At 34.0% G+C, this 23,192-nt stretch overlaps 2 protein-coding genes across 4 annotated transcripts in view; one reads left to right on the top strand and one right to left on the bottom strand.

The window, feature by feature from the left end:
• The window catches only part of LOC134533340 (multidrug resistance-associated protein 1-like), a 180,125-nt gene that overhangs the window by 102,638 nt on the left and 54,295 nt on the right, over positions 1–23,192 (top strand). The window lies entirely within an intron of this gene.
• Positions 1–23,192, bottom strand: part of LOC134533339 (uncharacterized) — a 176,104-nt gene that overhangs the window by 127,396 nt on the left and 25,516 nt on the right. The window contains exon 1 of one of the 2 annotated variants that reach the window (XM_063370861.1): positions 20,118–22,722. The exons of the other annotated variant lie outside the window; for it this stretch is intronic. Within the exon in view, the coding sequence (XP_063226931.1) occupies positions 20,118–20,154 (37 nt within the window). The 5' untranslated portion in view covers positions 20,155–22,722. Of the gene's footprint in view, positions 1–20,117; positions 22,723–23,192 lie in introns of those variants that run through there. 2 annotated transcript variants of the gene reach the window in all.

Genomic DNA, 23,192 nt, shown 5'->3' with positions numbered 1-23,192 from the left:
AAAGGCAGCACATTTGGAAGCACCGACTACGAAAAGGCAGCACATTTGGCAGCACGGACAATGAAAAGGCAGCACATTTGGAAGCACCGACAACAAAAAGGGCAGCACATTTGGAAGCACCACCATAGAAAAGGCAGCACATTTGGAAGCACCGACAACGAAAAGGCAGCACATTTGGAAGCACCGACAACGAAAAGGCAGCACATTTGGAAGCACCACCATCGAAAAGGCCGCACATTTGGAAGCTCCATCAACAAAAAAAAAGGCAAAAAGGAAGCACAAGTTAGAAATCAGAATACACGAAATAAAAACATTAAATTCTTATAATTTAAATTATTTATTTTATTGCTTTACATTATACAAATGCAAGTAAAACAAGCCATTATTGTATGTAGCCAGCATTCCTCAGTTCTTTGAGTATGAAGGATATTTCTTTGATGCACGAATAGTTTCCTGCACAAAGCGAACCATGTAGAAGTCTTAGTCGGTCAACCAATATGTTTGGATCTTTCCATGATGTGTAATCATTCTCTTCTACCACCATCTTCCTTGCACCTTTATAATAAATATTATGATCTCTGGTGTCTTCCGTTTTACCACCAACCTCAGGGTAACTTTCATGTTTGAGACGGTGATCATCACAAGCTTGATCAGATTTATTTAATATATCATGTCGTTTCCATCGTATCGGTCTCAGGACACCGCCAAATTCTTCGATCTTGGCAGCTTTAGGTGCTTCATCATAGTCAATGTCTTTGTCAACAGCCTCAGAGTCACTGTAACAATCACCGTAGAAGGAATCGTCTTCACCCAATTTACCGTAATAATTCGATGTTGATGATGTTGAAGTGTCTTCATCGTCTTCATGCTTCCTGTTTAGGAGTCCATCATTTTTACAAAGTAGGAAAGATCTACTTGAATTCGGCTGGAATATATTCTCTTTTTTCACGTTAAGGATTCTTCCATTGTCTTCATTCTTCCGTAAATCATCAACCTCCTTCAATTTAAGTTCTTTGTCGAGATCGGAAGAGCCAAGAAAATTATTGTTGTAATGCAGATCACTCTTCCTTAGGCTAGTAGATTCATCGTTGTCCTCTAGCTTGTACGCAGGCTTGGCGCTACAAGTTCTGCCATGTCTTTTTAGGCTCTCTCTCCGCGCAAATGACTTACTACATCGAACACAACTTATCATATTGCGCAGTGGATTTTTAACACAGTCATTCTTCTCGTGTTGTCTTTTATTCTATCTCAAGATAAACTCTTTACTGCAAAACTTACACCTATGTTCTTTCGATACAGCGTCAGATCCCGAATCGGAATTCATATTAGTTACTGAGACTAATGCCAGATACCAATTGAGTGTTTTAAATTAGATCCAATACTTAAATAGAATTTTTTTCATATTTCATCAGCGAGAATTAATATATCTCATGCAAAAGTACTTTATGCATGTAGTTCTGCTTTTCAACAACAGATGTCGCCACATTTTGCTAGCAGGTAAATAATATTTAGTTCTTTTATGCGGGATGCGGGATGCTCACTAACGATCGCAAAAGAAGGATGGCTTCGCTAGACTCCAAGGAAAAGGAAGTTCGTCTTGCATGTTGGTGCTCCACAGATGTCTCATGACGTAATATTAATTTGACTGAGTAATGATATTTTTTAATTCCACCTGATGAAAATATTGCAAGTTTTGATTTAGTAGCAGAAATTATCGAATTAAATGTAACTCCAAATAAAATGACATGTCTCATTAGACAAAAAAAACCATACGGAGAGCGGTTTCTCAGAATAGTCAGAAACACTTGAAGAAACCACAGGAATGATTGCAAGAACACGGGAAAAACCATCAAAATATTGACAAGAATAATCAGGAGCACACGGAGAAAACCATCATAATATTGACAAGAATAATCAGGAGCACACAATAATTTTCCTTGTCCTGAGCGTGATGGTATTAGCTCACCCGATCGTGAGGAAGAACATAAATTGAAGGATGCTAATGGCTTCGGGAAGATTGAAACTAATGGAAGTATCAACACCGTGAAAAGTGAGAATACATTCAAGCCTATATTCAGTAGATCCTCCATTCTTTGTAAAAATGATGGACTCCTAAAAAGGAAGCATGAAGACGATGAAGACACTTCGACATCATCGATAGCGAATTCATACGGTAATCTGGGTAAAGAGGATGTCTTCTACAGTGATTGTTACAGTGACTCTGAGGCTGTTGACAAAGGCATAGACTGTGATGAAGCACCTAGAGCTGACAAGATCGAAGAATGTGGCGGTGTCCTGAGACCGAAACGATGGAAACGACATGATATATTAAATAAATCTGATCAAGCTTGTGATGATCACCGTGTCAAACATGAAAGTTACCCTGAGGTTGGTGGTAAAACGGAAGACACCAGAGATCATAATATTTATTATAAAGGTGCAAGGAAGATGGTGGTAGAAAAGAATGATTACACATCATGGAAAGATCCAAACATATTGGTTGACCGACTAAGACTTCTACATGGTTCGCTTTGTGCAGGAAACTATTCGTGCATCAAAGAAATATCCTTCATACTCAAAGAACTGAGGAATGCTGGCTACATATAATAATGGCTTGTTTTACTTGCATTTGTATAATGTAAAGCAATAAAATAAATAATTTAAATTATAAGAATTTAATGTTTTTATTTCGTGTATTCTGATTTCTAACTTGTGCTTCCTTTTTGCCTTTTTTTTTTGTTGATGGAGCTTCCAAATGTGCGGCCTTTTCGATGGTGGTGCTTCCAAATGTGCTGCCTTTTCGTTGTCGGTGCTTCCAAATGTGCTGCCTTTTCGTTGTCGGTGCTTCCAAATGTGCTGCCTTTTCGATGGTGGTGCTTCCAAATGTGCTGCCTTTTCGTTGTCGGTGCTTCCAAATGTGCTGCCTTTTCATTGTCGGTGCTGCCAAATGTGCTGCCTTTTCGTAGTCGGTGCTTCCAAATGTGCTGCCTTTTCGTAGTCGGTGCTTCCAAATGTGCTGCCTTTTCGATGGTGGTGCTTCCAAATGTGCTGCCTTTTCGTTGTCGGTGCTGTCAAATGTGCTGCCTTTTCGTAGTCGGTGCTTCCAAATGTGCTGCCTTTTCGTTGTCGGTGCTTCCAAATGTGCTGCCTTTTCGTTGTCGGTGCTTCCAAATGTGCTGCCTTTTCGATAGTGGTGCTTCCAAATGTGCTTCCTTTTCGTTGTCGGTGCTTCCAAATGTGCTGCCTTTTCATTGTCGGTGCTGCCAAAAATGCTGCCTTTTCGTAGTCGGTGCTTCCAAATGTGCTGCCTTTTCGTAGTCGGTGCTTCCAAATGTGCTGCCTTTTCGATGGTGGTGCTTCCAAATGTGCTGCCTTTTCGTTGTCGGTGCTGTCAAATGTGTTGCCTTTTCGTAGTCGGTGCTTCCAAATGTGCTGCCTTTTCGTTGTCGGTGCTGCCAAATGTGCTGCCTTTTCGTAGTCGGTGCTTCCAAATGTGCTGCCTTTTCGTAGTCGGTGCTTCCAAATGTGCTGCCTTTTCGTAGTCGGTGCTGTCAAATGTGCTGCCTTTTCGTAGTCGGTGCTTCCAAATGTGCTGCCTTTTCGTAGTCGGTGCTGTCAAATGTGCTGCCTTTTCGTAGTCGGTGCTTCCAAATGTGCTGCCTTTTCGTTGTCGGTGCTGCCAAATGTGCTGCCTTTTCGTTGTCGGTGCTTCCAAATGTGCTGCCTTTTCGATGACGGTGCTTCCAAATGTGCTGTTTTTTTACGTAGTCGGTGCTTCCTATTGTTTTTCCTTTTTTGAAGGTGCTTCCAAATGTGCTTCCTTTTTTGTTGATGGTGCTTCTATTTTTTTAATGTTCTTTTGACATTAGTATTTTAGTAAATTGTTCTTGATTTGACTAGCGTATTATTTAAACCGGTTAATGTATATAAACGAGTCCTAGGCAGCAGGACGCTCAGTTTGTTACTGCCGTAGACGGTGTACGGATCACCTAGTTTGTTTCTTCTGGTGCATAAGTCGCGTAATTGCCTGTTCTTGAGACTTCGATGGCATCTTTACCGACTTTAACGTCGTACTCGATGGAGGATGTACCATCGACTACGGGAATCATGACGTCGGTGCCGACGATGTTGGAGCAGATCCCGTTGGCAACGCCTCTGACAACACTGGAGAAGACTTCGGTATGTGCTGTTCCACCATCAGCTGAAGTTTCATCAGCATTGAATACTTCAATTAATGAAGAGCGTACTTCGCATCAGTGCAAATACTGTGGTGCATCATTTACTATCACCTCAAATGCTCGCAGACATGAAAGAAGCGGTTGTTCTAATAATGTTCAAAGAATACAATTTCAGTGCAATAAGTGTAATAAACTAATTTCACGTCTCGATAGTTTACATCGTCATTATAGAAAATGCTCCGAGACGTATAATGAACATGGTTATTGATTTGACTCATGTGTTGTACCGGCTAATGAGACTATATATAAGTGCTATGAACTTCAGTCCATCTCTGGCTGTGGTGATGAACGGATCAGATAGACATTTAAAGTCATGTAAAAGGCTTAGTCCGTACAATAAGAAGACTGTTTGAATCGAGGAATCCAAAAGGCTTTGGTAATTTGTCAGTGTTTTTTTTGTACTTGTAGTAGTGTATTGAATTTATGTAATAAATTTTTTTTAAAAGAACTTGTGGTGTTTTTATTTTCTCAAACCTGACACTTTTTTAGTATTTTTTTAAATTATAGTTGTTTTGTATCAGCCAGGGATCGAACCAAGGACCTTAGTCGATCCAATCAATCATTATATGGATTACTAATTTATTTAATGAATTTTGGATTTTTTCCCGCTTTTCTAGCTACATTATTACATGATTTCAAGATGGCGGCCGAATTTTAAGATGGCGGGGGGCACCTCCATAATAAATGATTACTGCACTGTAGCGGGTTAGAATAAAATTATCCAGATGGAAATTTACTCTATAATACAGGTACACACACAATATGGCGTACTCCAGCATGTACTGAACATAAAATGTCGATCCATGATGGTCGACAAGGACAAAGTCAAATTTCAGGGACAAAGTCAAATTTCAAGGTCAAGGTCAAATTACAAGGTCAAGGTCAAAGTTCAAGGTCAAATTTCAAGGTCAAGGTCAATGTCAACAGTTGAGGATAAAAGTATGGTTACCAGATAATTATACTACATGGTATCGGCACACTCTAGCAGACGAAAACAAGATGGTGGTCTCCAGCGGATGGAGACAAGATGGCGGACATGATGTCATACCAGTTGATGATATATACCTTGGTACTGGTGGTGGTAGATCAGTCTAGGTAGCTTTCATGGAGGAAGGATCGACCGTTTACTCTCGTCGGGAATCGAACCAAGGACGTACATCGATATAATCAAACATAATTCAAATACGTTAATTTTTTGATGAATTTTGGAATTTTTTTTATTAAAATCGGATAATAAATAAAGATTTTCAATATGGCGTCCAAATTTCAAGATGGCGGACATGACGTCATACTGCCGGATTATATATATGCTATGAAACATGTGGTGGGAGTCAGTCTGCCTGCGCCCACTGTGAGGGAAGGATCGGTCGCCATTTTTAATTTTTTTGCCCTCGTCGGGTTCGAACCGAGGACTCCGAACTCCGTGTCGTAAATGTATGTTTTTTTTCAATATTTTATTAAAATTTTATTATTTTATTTTTTTATAAATTTTAATTTTTTTTCATTAAAATCGGATAATAAATAAAAAAGTTAAAGATGGTGGCCGTAATGGAAATTGCAACGGTGACGTCATCATCCAATATGGCGGAAAACACATCGCCGGAATTTTCGAGAACACACAATTACGTCATCCAATATGGCGGATCCAAGATGGCCGCCGTGATCTACTTGTCCCGTTACGTTATGTCCCGTTACACTGTGTCCTGTTACACTGTGTCCCGATACACTTATCCAAGATGGCCACCGTGACGTCACAATCCAATATGGCGGAAAACACCACAGACACCACAGCCTGAAGCCTGTGCCCGCAGCCCCATTCCTATACTACTAATATTACAATGTAATTCAGGTTTCGTACAGACTCGATGATGTGCTTACGAAGGAAACGATTTTTCCTCCACCATCCCTTGTTTATTCTACACCTTGCAGTAATGGTTGGTCGTATAATTTTTTTTTTCAAACGAAGGTTGTAGATAACTTAATGTCTTATAATAAAGCATAACGGATTTAATAGTGTACATGGTATGGAAATCGTGAAGTTTTTATATTTTACTCCTTTATTTTTTCAACCCCCTGCAATAATAGCTTGTTTCATAAAAAAATTGTTCCAAACAAAAATTTTGGATAATAATTATAAGATAAATACAAAATTTGAACTGATAAGATTTTGTGCTTGCGATTTTTTTCTTGCTCCAACACTTGTTTTTCATCCCCTTGCGGTTAGGTACGATTAGTCGTTATCAAAAATTAGCTAAGACAAAAACGTTTATGGTATTACTCCTACTAAGTATTAAAACGTTCAGACGGATGTGATGTTCGCCATATTGTGCGAGTTACAGAGAATTTTTCTATTTTCAACCCCCCCCCCCCCCCCCCCCCCCAACCACTTTGATTTAATATCGCACATTAACAAACTCGGTCTGAATATTCTACTTATAGAATATGAATATATGTATCGAATTAGAAATGATTTACGAAAATATGTGGCAGTTATCATGTCCACAAAAACTGTGGTTTATATGTACAAATGTTTAAACTTTTGATTTGACGATGGATTTGGGGTCTATGAACCATGAAATAAAAACTATATAAAAATCTCCCTAAGTCACACCATGGGTACGGCTACAATAGGTATTTTTTTTAAGTCTACTTAAAATTACAAGTGATGAAGTATCAAACACGAAAGAGAGAGACGTGGATATATTAGGTTTTCAGTCACAAAAATACAGAAATAAAAAAAAAGAATGAACAAGTATACAAAAATAATAAAATAGAAAACAGTTTCGCTAAACGCGTCAATCTCCGCCATGAAAAATAAAAATTAAAAAACGGTTATATATAACTAAAGTAAGAAATTTAAGCTAATTAAAACTGTGTAACAGCACTCTACTCAAAATCACAAATCTACATACGACGTTGTACAAACTGATATTACATTATACCAGGATAGAGTGCGGATAGTAGGTTCCTGTTATGCCCCGAATTGCCCTCACTTTAAGTAATTTTCATTGAGTTGCCAGTAGGCTTATGTTATTCTATGACCATTAACAAAACGCAAGGCCACTGGCTACGCATTGAAGGCATACCTGAAGACCTTGTTTTTACTATAGAGATATAATATGGGTAGAGAGAGCATGACGTCACAAATGTGTGTTCAACATGGTCAGCTTGGACTTAAGGACGATTGCTGTTGTTTACATATTGCATCGCGGCGAAAATATGTGTTATGTCTCTCAATTTTAATCGTATTCAGTTTTCCGAAGGACGTGAGTCGTAGAATATTGTGGGAAATCAAAGTAAGACAAGATTTCAAAGCAACTTCGGCGACAAAAATATGTTCCAAATATTTCGAAGAGGAGTGCTTTCATACAGAGACGTTTGGTGGAACATGGCTAAAGAACACTGCCGTTACCACAATTTTCGAATTCCCTCCGCAATTGCTTAGCACTAAAAAAAAAATGAGTGTGTGCAATACAATATTGCCTAAAATAGTATAACACATTAATCACTACAATAATACTTCACAATCAGCTTTGAGCCTTCAATGGTATCATTAAAATGGTTCAATACATTATGCCACCAAACATTACAGTAATATATTGCATTCAGCACTAAAAAGTCTGTGGGAAGTATTAAGCTGACAATGCAATAAGAGCAACAGTAAGTTAATACAAAACCACAAAGGAATTGCAATGTATTAGGCTCTAGATTTTAAATTAATCAGTAAATCAGAACCTAATGTCATAATAGAACTTTTGCATCATAGTAATGCAAAAGTAACACAAATTAATATTATGTAATTTATTTTTATTGCATTCCATAAATAAATTTTGGAGTACAAGTCTCATTGGATGTAGAATAAGTCAACTAAAATAATAAATTACATATCTATAGACATCAATTAGGTAAGACAGATAAGTAAAAGAAACATCATTATACAAAGTACAAACAATATACTACTTCGCTGATTTTTTCACTTACAATTTTTTTTTCTAGCATTATTTAGTTGAAAGCCATGTTTGGTAAAGTATTTTCTCTGAACAGGTATAAATACTCTCATATGATGATCAGCGAACGCCAACAAATTCGTTACGTTCGTGCCTTTAGCAAGTGTAATTACGAATCTGAAACAAATTTTGAATTATCGCGCAAATTATCCCTAAGTCACGTGAAGATGTTGAACACACATACATGTCATGGTATAGCGAACGCTCCCTCTACCTATTATACCTCTATGGTTTTTACAGCTTGCAACTCTAGTAATCTTTACTCACATATCCATGGTGGCTACGCTGCTAACATTGTTTACATCGATGTTTGTTGAAGTGAATCTCACTTTTCCCTTTAAGGTAAATTTTAAAGAAATAATACCTATTGTAGCCGGACCAATGGTGCGACTTCCGGAAAATTTTTATATATTCTTTCGTTTCATGGTCTATATACCCCAAAACCATCGTCAACTCAAAAGTTATATATATATATATATATATATATATAAATATATATTATATGTATATAATTATAAACAATTTTGTGGACACAATAACTAGCGCAAATTTTCATAAATCACTTCCAAACTGATACAGAAAATCATAAGTGGAAAATCTCGGTCCGAGTTCGTTAATGGGCAATATCCGACCAAAGGGGTAGAAAAAAACGGAAAAACAGAGAGTGCACAATACCTGTGTTTATAAATCACGAAACAGTTTGGTTAAAATTATGTTTTAATTGTTTTTATAATCGCGAACATTTGACAGTGTACTAACTCCGCGTTACTATTCAACGTTTTACATGAGCTCAAATAACCTTAAAGAAAGTCAAAATCGTATTTTTTTTACATGATTATACAAACTTACAGGCTCTTTATTAATAACTGTGAAAATAAATTCCGTTAAACAAAGGTGCAAACTCTGTAAAACAATTGTGCTGTGTAAAAGTGATAATGGGCTTAATTTTGGTTTGAAATCGATAAATTTCAATATGTTTAAAAAATCAGTAACTCTAGCTAAGTATATTGTTTATTCTTTTCACATGCTTGAAATTGTAAGTTTAAGGTTTTTTTATTCACTTTGAAGGATAATATTTCCAGAAAATTTCATTTCTGCTCATTAAAGAAAAATTATTATTGAATTACGACGGTTTACGCTTTACTTCACTACATATACCTAGCATGGAATTATTATTGACTGATGGTTAAAGGTGAAAATAAAGGTATTTAAAACTAAGATTTTTTAAATAAATTGTTTCATAGACTTTAAATCATAAAGTTGTTGTTATTAAGCTTTAAATGCTGCTTCACTTAAGTGAATAATACTCTCATATGTAAACTTTAAATATTTTACTTTCCTAAACTAAAAAGTAATAAAAAATATGTGAGAGAATATATGTTAAGTATTATGCTGCTAGACCTACAAACTAAAACTCGCAATAATTACAGATTCACTTATGTGTCCTTTTAAGGAATATCTTAAGAATCGTGTATTATTTTGTGTGTTAATAATATTACTTTAGATTTTTGCATAAAATACGTACAAAAGGCAATAAGCATAATTGCTTACTTAAATATGGAAAAATAAATACGTTAGTAAAAGTATATAGGGGTATTTAATGCTCAAAATAAGTATATTTTATAATAAGAGATACATAACCAAATTGTTATTTTGCTCGTCTAACACTTATAACATCAACGACCTAAAACAAAACAAATTTAATAAGTCGTTATTTACGTTGAGGTGTGACACGTATCAAGCAATTAAAATGAAGTATTTGTACGTAAAAATTTACAATATAAAGTATATAATTAAAATATCATCCATGTGGTAATAAAACACCTTTCACGTAGTTGTATAAGGAAATAATTTTAAAAAAATTATTAAGTATAAAACACGTTAAAAAGCTAGCTTAGGAATAGTTAATGTTTTTATTTCTACTTAGGCTAAATGCATATTATAACAGTTTTCAAAGAAAATGAGTTCTAGGAAACAAAGAGCCTGGAAGTGAAGTATATTAAAATATAAATGGCAATATTATTTTTTGCAGCACTAAAACCAATTTACTTAGTCTATTTCTGCCATAAAAAGCATCACACAAGTGAACTTCATCTAATACAGATTAAACTTATCGAGACATATATTTTAGTTGTAAGTTCCAGTTCGTCTCACGAACGCGGGGGCCATGAATGGATTCTACACGTGTAACTAACATAATGTTCTGCTAGCAACCGAAACTGGATAAACTACATTAAAAATATGTTTCTCTTAGTAAGTGCTTAGTAAATTTCCATTGCTTGATCAACTATCAAACACAATTTTTTAAATAATCAGTACCATATATTTATTCTACTTAATTGATCTCGACGGCAAACTGGGCTAATACGCACGCAATATCCTGCAACAATCAAGAGTGTTTGAGCACAGAGCGTGGTGCGTTTGGCAAGATTTCCTTATAGCATATCGAATTCTACTGTACATAATGAGAACGTATCTCCTGCGAAAACATCTACAGCCAATATCATCACTTTGTTTTTTGTGACGAATTGACGGGTATCAATCAAATCACAATAGTTTTCTACCTTATGTGATTACGAAATGTAATAAAGGGGCAATTAAAGTTAAAAATGGTCGTAAACGATAGCAGGAATTATTGTAATATAATATGTTGTTAAATATTTAAGTAGATTCACTCACAGTTGGCGTATATAATTGAACATTATAACATGTAAGACCAGTCTTTAGTGTGACTGGATGGATGTACAGTATCACTTCATGCGTTTGGAATCGTGTATGACCGACATGACTTCATATATAGCGTAGCCAATATAATTGTACCTTACACAAGAAAAGTAATAAACTTTGTGGCAAGGGCTTGTAAACTACTAGATAAAGGGAGCTTAATACTACGTTAATTACTTTTTATACGCATTATTTAAAATTATTAGCAACAGGGGCGGCTCCAGGGTAGGGTGTGCCGCCCCGCTGCTGCCGGGGCCCCTCACCAAACATTTTAATTTTATTTTTTGGCCAGTCTTTTGTTAAAAATATATATGTAAATGGGAACGAAAAATTATTTTTTTTAATCCCGTGGCATGCATTGCTGTTAAAAATCTATTTAAATTCATGATTTCGTATTAAAATTTAATTCCTAAGATTTTATTTCCACTTTCAATACCGCGATTCTACCGGAAATTTTATCAGCATTTACAAGACTACCCTGAGGATCATTTGTGAGTAAAATACATCAAAATAACCTAAAATGGATTGGCAAAACCATATTTGAAAGTATGCTGTAGGTTGGGTTAGTAATGTTGTTTGAAAGAGTTCCGGTGGAGGCCTTCCAATAAAGCAAATAGCCCAGAGCCCGACAAAGTCCAGGGCCGCTACTTATTAGTAGTAGGTATTTTTTCAGAGAATCAGACATATTTAATATTTTTATATTTTAGTTCAAACAATCAAGTCACAGAGTAAATTTACGACAACTCTGACAATGTAAATTAATCCGTAACATTTTCCAATAAACATAAATTTTGACGCACAAACAGTAAATACTATTTTTCTTATAAAATTGTTTTAACCGCCTTAATAAACATCTTGATCTGTTGAGAGCAATAGGTACGTAAAATGTTTAATCGGGCTCAATTCTGAAGTTGGTTCCTATATTTAGACTAGAATTATTTTATCCTACAACTATCGAACATTGTTCCTAACCTAAAAACGTGATCTACACATTCGATAATCATATCGAAACAGCACCAACACTATTTCACATTTTGTTGTTTTTGAACAGGTACCATGAGAAAATGCATTTTGAGAGAGCACATTTCGAGAGCCATTTCAATGATTACAACGCAACTTAGGGAGATCACAAAAGAAACTAAACTAAAATTATAAATTATCTCATTTATTGACAATTAATAGTTACTAGGTGATCCGGTTAACTTCGTAACACCTAACAGTGATGTAATGTAACTCTTCATAAGCGATTATCAATCCCAATCAATCAATTATCCAACGCCAATAAATTGAGATCGATAGCATTTGCCGCATCGTGTACGGTTTAAGTTTTTTTTGGTTATAAAACAAAAATCGTTTGTAATTCATTGACTTTCATTTACGTGAGAGATAAATGGAATAAATATTGAATGCAAAATTTTCTGTTAAACTTCGTTTTTCTTTTTGTTTTCTGGCGCGTAAGTTAACAAATATAATGGCTTTCCAGCATGTGAACATTGGACATACAGTTGTCCATGCGCAACACGGAGACTTCAAGTCAATTACGCAAACTCACAAAGACTGGCCTTGTGATTTGTAAATGGTCATCGGGAAGGCCAGACATATAGGGAATCGAAGGAGTTTAAAATCAAATTCGATTGACTGTAATGACAAATGTCAACTCATCTCCTTAACATTGTAATAAACACTGTAAACCGAAATAGAATTGTTTTCACAAGCACTGAAATCTGTCGAACTAATCTTGAGAAATTTCAAATGCTCGAACTAACTCAAGTCTCGGTATAACACATTTGAATGAATTTGTAGTTATGTCTAAACCTGAAAAGTCAATCTTCCTTACTAAAATGATTTATCAAAATGAATGTTCACAAAATGTATTTTAATTCACTTTAACCAAATCTGTTCTCATAATACACTAATTTTTAGAGACAAACGATAGGGTTGTATTATTTGGCTGTTGGACAGAGACTTTAATCTTAAATTTTATTTTTAAATTTTCAGTATACTCGGTTATAATTAGGTATGTTTTTTCTTGTACTACAATATTTATTTTTATTTTTGTCCAAAAAAAACTTTTTATGTGAGTAATAAAAATACATTAAAAAACCTTAATACGGGGATTTAGTGTCTTAAATGGTTACAATGAACTTAAAATGTATTATTAATTTACACGTTGTATAGTCATTACAGCAAATGCGTCAAGTCGACCCCATACGTAGTCCATTCATGTATGCAGGTTACAGTGATATAATTTTCAAAATTTCGTAGGGGGAAATAGCTGAAGACCGTGAACATTTTCCACTATAACCCAACCTTGGAAATACTCTAACTTAATATAATTATTTAAATTTTCAAAATTTAGGGCACGTTTTCCACAATAACATGAACTTTTGGATCGGAAACACTCAAAGTCTTAAAAGCATTAATTTTTATTTATGAAATTTCGGGTCCTTAACCCCCAACCCCCCCCCCCCCCCCCCTCTTTAAAAAGTTCTGTCGACCACGGTGTAAATTCCCACAATTCTTAGATTTCATAGATACACGAACAGGCCTGGTTACAACCCCTTTATAGTCTTTATTTATCCTTCAACAAAGCACAATTCTTAGATTTCATCTATACACGAACAGGCCTGGTTACTACCCCTTTATAGTCTTTGGCTGTATCCGAATACATAGGGATGCGTCCTTAGCACACACATCCCTACATCCCTTAGCAAATGCAGCCACAATGTAGAGGACGCATTTCTAATGGATGGATAGTATCCGAATACTTTTACTACTAGCACCACCTGTTAACTGTCAGTCGTACTAATGTTCACGCAGCCATTTTGTGTAGGGATATCTACGAATATTCAGCAAAGCGTAAATAATAAATACCTACCAATTAAAAAATAATGTAACGTGTATGTTATATATGTTAGCAATCCAAATAAAATACATTTTATAAATTGTAAACTTTAAAAATACTTATGAGTTTTGAATTATCATTTAAGTTTAAATTCGTATTTTTATTATATTTATTAACGTCTTCATTTGTCTCTGTTTAAGTTATCACTTTCGCTTATAATGTTTTAAACAAATGTTTTGCTGAAAATCTGAAGTAATATTATACACAAACAAAATAAAACCCAATTCCGAAGCTAATGGATGTAGGGACGCGTTAGTGGATGCGACACTCGCATCCCTAGAAATCTCGAATTAGTGGATGCGTGAAGGGATGCATCGGCATCCCTTGTGAGAATTCGGATTCAACACAAAGATGGCCGCGTCCACTACGATGCACTTTTAGTGGATCCCTTAGCTAAGGGATCCATTAGGCCAGTATTCGGATACAGCTTTTATTTATCCTTCAACAAAGCTCAGGTTTCAGTTATCAAAATATTTTATTTTAAGAGGTTTTTGATATGTGTGCAAAATTTCAACACATTGGGACGGTTAAAAATGGGTAAATATTAAATGGAAATATTTCATTACATAGTCGGGAACACTCTCTACAAATGTTGTAGACGGATAATATCCTATATAAAACAAATGGGCGACACATTCAGCAGCATATTCTGGCGGCCTAGCCTGGACCTATGTCGTAAGCGCCTTTGAGACAATGTTATTTTGCTAATTGTGAATGAACTTTTTCCTTTTTTTATCCTGTTAAAGTTATTTATAATGACTGGAAAAGTTCGTGCAATGTTTGGTGCGATAATTACGGTGTATCTAACTGTTAGAAGTGTTTTTTTTTTTAATTTTCCGAAGGATGAATTCATAACCATGTTTACTTGTGAACCATGTTTACGTGTGTATGGTTTACAGCAAATATACCTTTCCACTCTTTATAAATTGTAGTGCCTTATTGGAAACAAAGATACGTATTTGAACATTCAAGGTTTAAAAATAGTTATTCTTTTTTTAAACCACCTACTTTTAACAGAATTTTTTGTTAAAATTTTTATTGTAATTTTTATACCACAGTTTTGCCTAAAAAAATCTAACTATCCAAAGATTTGTATTTTTGCGTTCCTCTCACTCTGCTCAATGACTTAGTTGTCACTGTATTATTTCATGCATTTAACCAGTATTTATTGATTTCAAAAGTTTTATGTTTGATTTTCAACATAAAAATAATGTCAATTAGTTTAAGTAGGTATTTGGTTAGGTTAAATGAATTTAATTACCATAAATGTTTTATAAGTGTATGGTTGACTTTAGTTAGCAACATTAAAAATTCTTATTTTTGGTTAGGACAACTATTATTAGATTTTTAATTTTTTTTTCTTAAGCTGTTCCTTGAGAAAAGTTTTTCCATTTTCACAAAATATTGATATAATATGCGATTTACAACCTTTCATGTCTAAAGTTAAGTATGCGAAACTATTAAAAATTGTGTCTGATCTGCGTCATTTGGTTGTCCGTTATGTTTACAGTTACGTCATTTTTAATGATCTTAAAAATCAATATATCTCTGTAAATTGGGTAACTGTTTTGAATTATGAATACTCTGTTTCTGTAAAAATATATGGACCGTAAGTTCATTTCATGATGACAACAAGTTTTCAAGAGACGAAAGATATGTGCTGGTATCTCCCATTGTAATACACGGGAATTTGAATTTCATGGGCGTTCCTTCACGTACAGGCGCCCAGGTAACTGCTGTCGGGTGTCACCAGTGTTCGCCATGTTAAAAGGCTTGAGTTTCTTATATTGTCATTCTAAAATATTTTCTCTTAATCTTAAACAATACATAAAAAATTTTTTAAAAAATGTGTGGCATTACGATTCCTCTCACTCTTGAGAGGGGAAGAAAGATGAATTCCGGGCACATTTCCCCGTGTAACACGATCCTCGGCAACACTCTAAAACAACTTTTTTTTATATATATTTCCGAGCACATTTTCACCTTAACTTGACATTTTGGATCGTAAACACTTGAAATCTTAAAAAAGAAAATAATAACACCGAGCTCTAAATTTTTCGAAATTTTGTGTCTTTAACACCCCTCTCCCTTAAGAGGGTACCGTAGACCTAATGGCTGCACAAAAAGCCTGGTTCATGCCTACAGTTCAAAATTAGTTTTTATTTAACCCTCTGATATCAACCCCCAATTCCCCTCATCATTAGGTTTTAAGTTATCAAAATATTGTATCGTCATTGACCCTGGACGAGAGTGCAATTTTTAAAATCAATCAGACGCCTTTTAGTTGGTGAAAATTATGTTGAAAGATACCGCTACATTGATATATGTAGGTGAAGCTAATAAATGCGTGTTAATCCAAAATGTGTAAAACAAATCGTCCCAAACATGGTTAGAAAAAAAAGTTAAGAGCTTCAGTTTTTCTCATTCTCTCTCATTTTTTTTCTTTACAATAGCTTCGCGGCTACTGCTTGGTGGACATATTGACACCGTTTGTACGTCTGTAACATTATCTATGGCCAAGCTTCTATGGTAGAATTACCAATTTATTTTCTCGATTTGTTTTGGCTTTTCCTCTCGAGATTTCATTAAGTTTATTATTCCTAAATAGCATCAATATTGAGGCGAAAAAAGACAAAAAATAAATTATTCAAATCTGTCTAGCCGTTTTTGATTGTTAGCGAAACAAACGCAAGCAATTCATCTCACATATTATAAATGTAAAAAATTCGGATGGATGGATGTTTGTTACTCTTTCCAGCAAAAACTACCAAAATAATTTGAATAAAATTTGGTACACAGCTAGATTATAACCTGGATTGAAACATAGGCCGCATAGTTTTATGAAATTCCATCGAAAAATTCATTTTATAAGTGAAAAAATTCAAAGTTCATAGATATAAAAATAGCGTTTGTGTGTGTCATTTCTCTATGTCTACGATCTAATAACAAGGTTTTGGCTTAGTGGAGCTTGCAGCGGCTAGCAAAATGAAGGATCTAATAACAGTTTAGTTCTCAATTTCGTCAATAGATAGCTAAATAAATAGGCTTGTGAATCAATGACTGTAACGGAATATTTCAACGTAATTTTCACCAACTTAAAGGTGTTTAATTGACTTGAAATTAACCTTACCGTAAGCTCAGCGAAGCGAGCGTGTATCGGCTAGTTTTTTTATAAGTATAAGAATTATTAATACCATTGGTTTAGCACAAATTTAGCTGGAGAGAAAACCTGGCATATATAGTATTAATAAACTAATAAATCCTCCATAAAAAGGAAGCTCACTGAGGCTATCCAATTTATAACTTAGGTGTTATTAAATTTCTTAACACCTTTGAATTGACTGCGGTCTGGCAAATACTAAATACAAAGAAAGAAAGATGACTAACACACACAGGAAATGTTATTTTGTCAGTGTTTAATTATGATCTAATCATTTGGTTTGTCTCAACTTTTAAAGATTATATTATTAATGAACCTTAACTTGTCTCTTTGTTTACTAGCACAAATAGTTGGTCCTTAGAGAAAACACGAAAATTCAAGTTTTGAAATTATTTTTCATCCTCAAGTTTTTGGAATAATTTACACTTCATCGAAGTTGAACTAAATTCTTAGCCACTGCATAGAAGATTCATAAGCTTCAGTTAATATTAGCGATTTATTAGTTACCTAAAATAAGTCTCCAATTAGGTGGTACTTTGGCTTTATAGTAACAATACTTGCTTTCAGTCGTTGGGGGCTGCGCTCCCAAACCCCCACATGTGTTTGTATATGTAGGAAGTTATGACAAATTGAATCACAGTAAAACGTAATTGGGCCACAGTTGCATAGATTTCATAAAATTCGATAGGCTTGCTTAATTTGAAGACTTTATGTGTCATTTAGCCTTGTATGTGAGCACTAATTCCCCTTCCTTAACAACTTCAAACCGTATTAATCTATTTTATGTGGCTTGCAAAATCGCGTTAAACTAAATGGAAAATAAAGAATGTGTGTAAAAAATGTAGTTGGATGTAAATTTTTTAACATTATAAAGTACCAAACTCACAAGAATATTATATTATTATACATTTGTGGTAGTTCCAAACCATAAAATGTTCAGTATGAACACAGGAATCATAAATTAATACAAGCTTAATTCGTAAGATGCTAAACATGCTGCACAAAACGTACAGCTTTAATTACGGGAAGTCTACAGTTCCCATGAATGAGAGTCACACACAAACAGTTCTGAAGTTGTCCGTCGTTTGCACATCGCTAGTGAAAAAACTCCATATTGCAAGTATTTATATATTTTACGGTAATAAACGCTAAACGTAATCTTAGTAACTTATCATTTTAGATAGAAGGAAAGAAAGGTATAAAGACAAATTATTATATCACTGACCGAACCTAAACAAATATTTACGTCGGTGAACTTATAAATTATTCGCGATTTGATAGTGGCTATAATCCTGTCATGGATTCTATGGAGTGTGTAGCTATTTGTTCGGAAGTTTAATTCAACTAGTCAGCAATTGAAAAACAAAACAAATCGTAGCTGTATAAAGTGTAAAATACTAAAATTGGTGTGCTGTCATTATTTTGGATTTTAAGCATAAGATATTTAAGAGTGATTTAAATAACAATAAATTATTGCAGAGTCCAATTTTCAAAAGCAAACTAACACGCTTCGATTCAAAATTTTAGTGTCTTATGAAACGATTGCATTGCAATGTAGGAGCTAAGGCCCTAAAAGGTTTTGAGTATTCTGGTATAAAGTTAATATTCTATAGTTAAATAAATCCATTCTATTGAAAAATATAAATCTGAAAATAATACATACAATACAGTTCAAATAATTTCTAAATAATTTAAATGTAGTTAACCTAACCCATCGAACTTATTAAAATGTTAGCTACTTTAATACGGATATCTTAAAACCATCCATTAATTTTAATTCTGATGTTATAGTTATTCAAATAAAATGATGCTGCATTAGCTGAATAATGAAGGTAATTAATTAAAACAGAAAACATAATTTATTTATTAAATTTTTCCCCGCATTAATCGTGACTGCAGACTTCTGCCGGTGTAAATTTACGAAGTTTGTATTCAGCCTTGATACGTGAGCAATTCTTACTTTTAACAACCAAAATATAAATTATAAGTAATGTTTATGAGAACACTGCTATAAACGTCACGTACGTTACACATTTACGCAAAACATGCAGTAGGATGCAAATTGTGTGCTAATTTTGGAGTGCTAAACTTCAAACATTTTCGTTCTTAACTTCTAAAAACTAACCTTAATCTGCATCTATACCAGGAAGTTAAGAAATAATCAATGCATGCTTTCAGCAGCACTATAAACATAATCGAAAAACGCATGTTAAGTAAGTAAAACATGGTATACGCATTAAATATACAGCTTAATTTGGCAAGGATGCCATGATTAACAGTAAATTTCCGCGGCAAACAATATATACATCACAGAAGAGAGATATTGCTCGTTGGGGCCCTAACGTAAAATGATTAACTGTTACCTATATACATGCATGATTTCAGTAGCAATGTAAATATCATAGAAAAATGTATTTTAGATTCGTACAAGATGGCTCACGCACTAAACATACAGCTTAATTCGTAAACGACGCCAAGTTTTTCATTATCATTCAGCAGCATAAAATATACATTGTTCAAAGTGAGAGCAATTTTGGTTTTTGTTCACGGCTTGCAAATAAACAAACATTGGACCGATCGTGTTGCCATGTCTTCAACAATGTTTTATGGCCTGGCTTCGTATTTTTGACAGTTTTTAATTTTTTTCGGGGGTTCAAAAATTTCAAATTTTCGCAATTTTCCCGTCGGTCACGGGTCGAAATTTACCTCCTGCAAAAAAATTGAGTTTCCAGCTGGTCTGGAAGTGGGTTAGAATTTGCGAGTCATGCAAGAAGCTGTGTGTGTGTATATATATATATATATATGTATATATATATATATATATATACACACACACACATATATATATACATATATACATATACATATATATATGGATGATTACAAAATAAGTATTACTGTGAAAATGTGAAACTAAAAGTGAACGCTAACAATTAAAAAAATCTGGCATCTTTTAACGATACCTATATGTAGACACATTAAACACATTTTTCTACCACATTATTCCATTTGGTAAAATATATTAAATTACAAATAAAATATTATTAAAATTAATATCATGCAGGAAAAATGTAAGCACTTACCTTTACATTTCTTCTTAGAAACACGTTTAGGCATCATGCACGTATCCCCTCACGCCAATGCGTCCCGAACCGTTCATGCGAATCTCGATGCTGCTAATGACCATCTGCCTTGTTGTTTCCAGGGTGAAGGATATACCACTCTTTTGATATGGTATTTCTCGGTATTTTTCACTGCCCCTCCATCATGCGCCTTCGCAACTTTCAGTTCGTGGAAACTTGCCACACTACACAAAATCGGCTCAACACGTGATTCTTCTCCAGTGCTGACAACTTCTTCATCGCTCAGTAACTGATTCAGCTTAAAATTTTGGCAGGTTCACAAAAAAGATTTGAAGTAGTAAATTAAAATAATGAACCAAATTTTAAATGTAAGGGGTGGCAGGGAGCCTAACACTTCAATTTTTTTTAAAGCAAAGTAGAGAAAAATTATAAAACGTTACCTGGTCATATTCATCTCAGTGAAGTAATATTTACTTCCAAACCTGGCCCTCCAACGTGCGCCAACTTACCGAAAAAACTCATAAGTTCCTCAAACCTTTTATTTTTAAATACTTTGATTCCTGATGTACCAATTTATAAAAATACCAAATAAGTATTGGAATAAAATGTACTTATAAACATAATATTCATCGTCAGCAGACAAAAATAATTTTTTTATTTGTGGTATTTTTATAATAATCACGTGCCAAATTGTATTTATGTGGCCATAATTTTATTAGTTTAGAAATATGTCTTCTTTAAAAGGTGAAACTTTTTTTTTACTGAGAATTTTGTGGTTTTCTGTCCATTTTACATTGGCATATCCTTAAATAAAAAAAAAGATTTCGCTTTATTCAGCAATTGTAAAATGTACTCCAACAAAATACTAACAAAGCACTGACAATACTTTAGAAATTCTGTCATCATATAGATGAAAATTGGGATGGACAGCGATACGTCACTTTCTTCAATACCAACTGGACGCTGTTCAGACTTTAAAGTAAAGAAAGTCAATATGTATGTATTTATGTATGTTTGTGTGAAAGTTTGAAGACAGGGGACACTTACGAAACTGATTATAAAGCAGAAATTATTTGTATTTTTACATCTTTAGTGCACGTAGATCTGTACAGTAAGTTTAGGCTAAATTTATTCTTCAAATAACTATTTTTTTCTGCAATGATCAAAAACCTTTTAGGACGAGATAATTTCTGGTAATGGTTTTTATGTTTTTATATTAATTTATAAAAGTTATATAATTCTACGCAAGTGGAATGTATAAATAAAAAATATAAGAAACATAATATAAACAGTATCAATCTGAAAGAGTTAAAAATTTTAAAGTCTTATAAAAGCCATATGGTTATCGACATTTATGCCCATATGTGTTAAATTTTATCTTACAATGCCACTTTTTTTAAATTAAGACATGAATACGGGGTCGGAGAATGTTGGATTGAATGTTTTGCTATCAGAGCTGAATATAAGGAGGGTGGGCAAAGGGGCATTAGTTCGGGTGGTTTGTCAAATTGTGCGGGTTGAGGGGAGGGGGCGGAACATTGCGGATAAATTTGGTTAGTAAATTTGTACACAAATTATAGATTTATTTTATCACATTGAATTACAGCAAAATATAGGGTACAAATCAGGAAAATTTTCGCCACCGGAATAGTGAAACAACATATGCCAACCCTACACCAAAATATAATGCAAATATCGGTAAAGTTCGTATTTCGTGATGGTATTTCTGTTATAATAACTTTTTCATAATACCATAATATATTGGCTCTGATGAAAACTAGCTTATAATAAAAATTATCTGTGATTGTTTTTTAAATTTATTTACTTTTTAAATATTTTAAGTTTTCTTACGTGCTTATCTATATTTGCGGGATGACTACTGAATTACGTATCAAATTTAAACTAGGTTGTGGAACTAATTTCTCTTACTCGATGCACTTTATTCTTGATGAATATCCTACGTTAGGTTTTTTGCGTAACACACATACTTTACAATCATACTAATAACTAACGAACTTCGTAACAAGATCAAATGGTAAACATTTTTGCTGACATGAAGTCTATTTTATATAAAGAAAAACATCAGAGTGCTGAATACTATAAAATAATCGATTTGTAATAGGTTGGTCTAGTGCTTCAAGCATAATTGTGTCAGGATTTTGCTTTCCGACATTGAGCTGTTTCTGTCAAAATAATTTAAGTGACACGTTTCAACTGGTAATTCAATTAAAAACCAAAATATTTTGTCAGGCAAAACGTAAGCTAAATTTGAGCATACTAAAGCGTATTAAAAATGTGACTAAAATTTATAATATAAAAATAGGATGAAACACTAAAAACTAACCACTAAAATATTAAATTATGGGAAGTTTATACAAGTAAATATTACAACTAAGCGTAAACTCAGATATATATTATACAAATTGTATTAATATGCTTTGTGTTTGCATTTTATATCCCTTAAACAAACAAAATAAATATAGAATGTGTTTAGCAAGTCTGTACATTAAATCTTGTGACAAACAATGCTATATTCGCCTCAAAAGAACATTAGCCTAGACGTTTCGACAAAAATTGATGTGTAGGTGGGTTTCGTGCCTCCAAATATGTGTTCATAAACTCCCCCCCCCCCCCCCCTCCCCTTTTTCGGAGCATAATCATCCACGCCTAAAATGAATACTGCATATACTTTCTTATATGTATTTAAAGGAATATATTGGGAGGAAACATGGTTCCTCTTCAAGACTAATTTAAAGTTCAAATGTATCCCTTGCTTGCACAAAAATCACGCGTCCTGTTTTTTTTATATTACGTATTTTAAACTGTGCCGCACATACGCGCAATGGATTTAATGTTTGCATACACATACGCTTTGTGTCACTAAACAAAACGTTGCATCTTCTACAAGACTTATTCGTAATACCACTTAATACTGATAAAATTGTAATACCCATCAGGGCTTTTGATTGGGTGGAAAACTGCTTAATAAATTAAAATAACTCAAATTGATACTTAAATAAGAACAGATCTTTGAACAAAGATTGTCAATAGCCAATTCATACATAAATTTATTTA

Source organism: Bacillus rossius, chromosome 6, assembly GCF_032445375.1.
Source record: "Bacillus rossius redtenbacheri isolate Brsri chromosome 6, Brsri_v3, whole genome shotgun sequence".
Taxonomy (NCBI): Eukaryota; Metazoa; Arthropoda; class Insecta; order Phasmatodea; family Bacillidae; genus Bacillus; species Bacillus rossius.
This window is presented reverse-complemented; position numbering and strand designations above follow the sequence as displayed.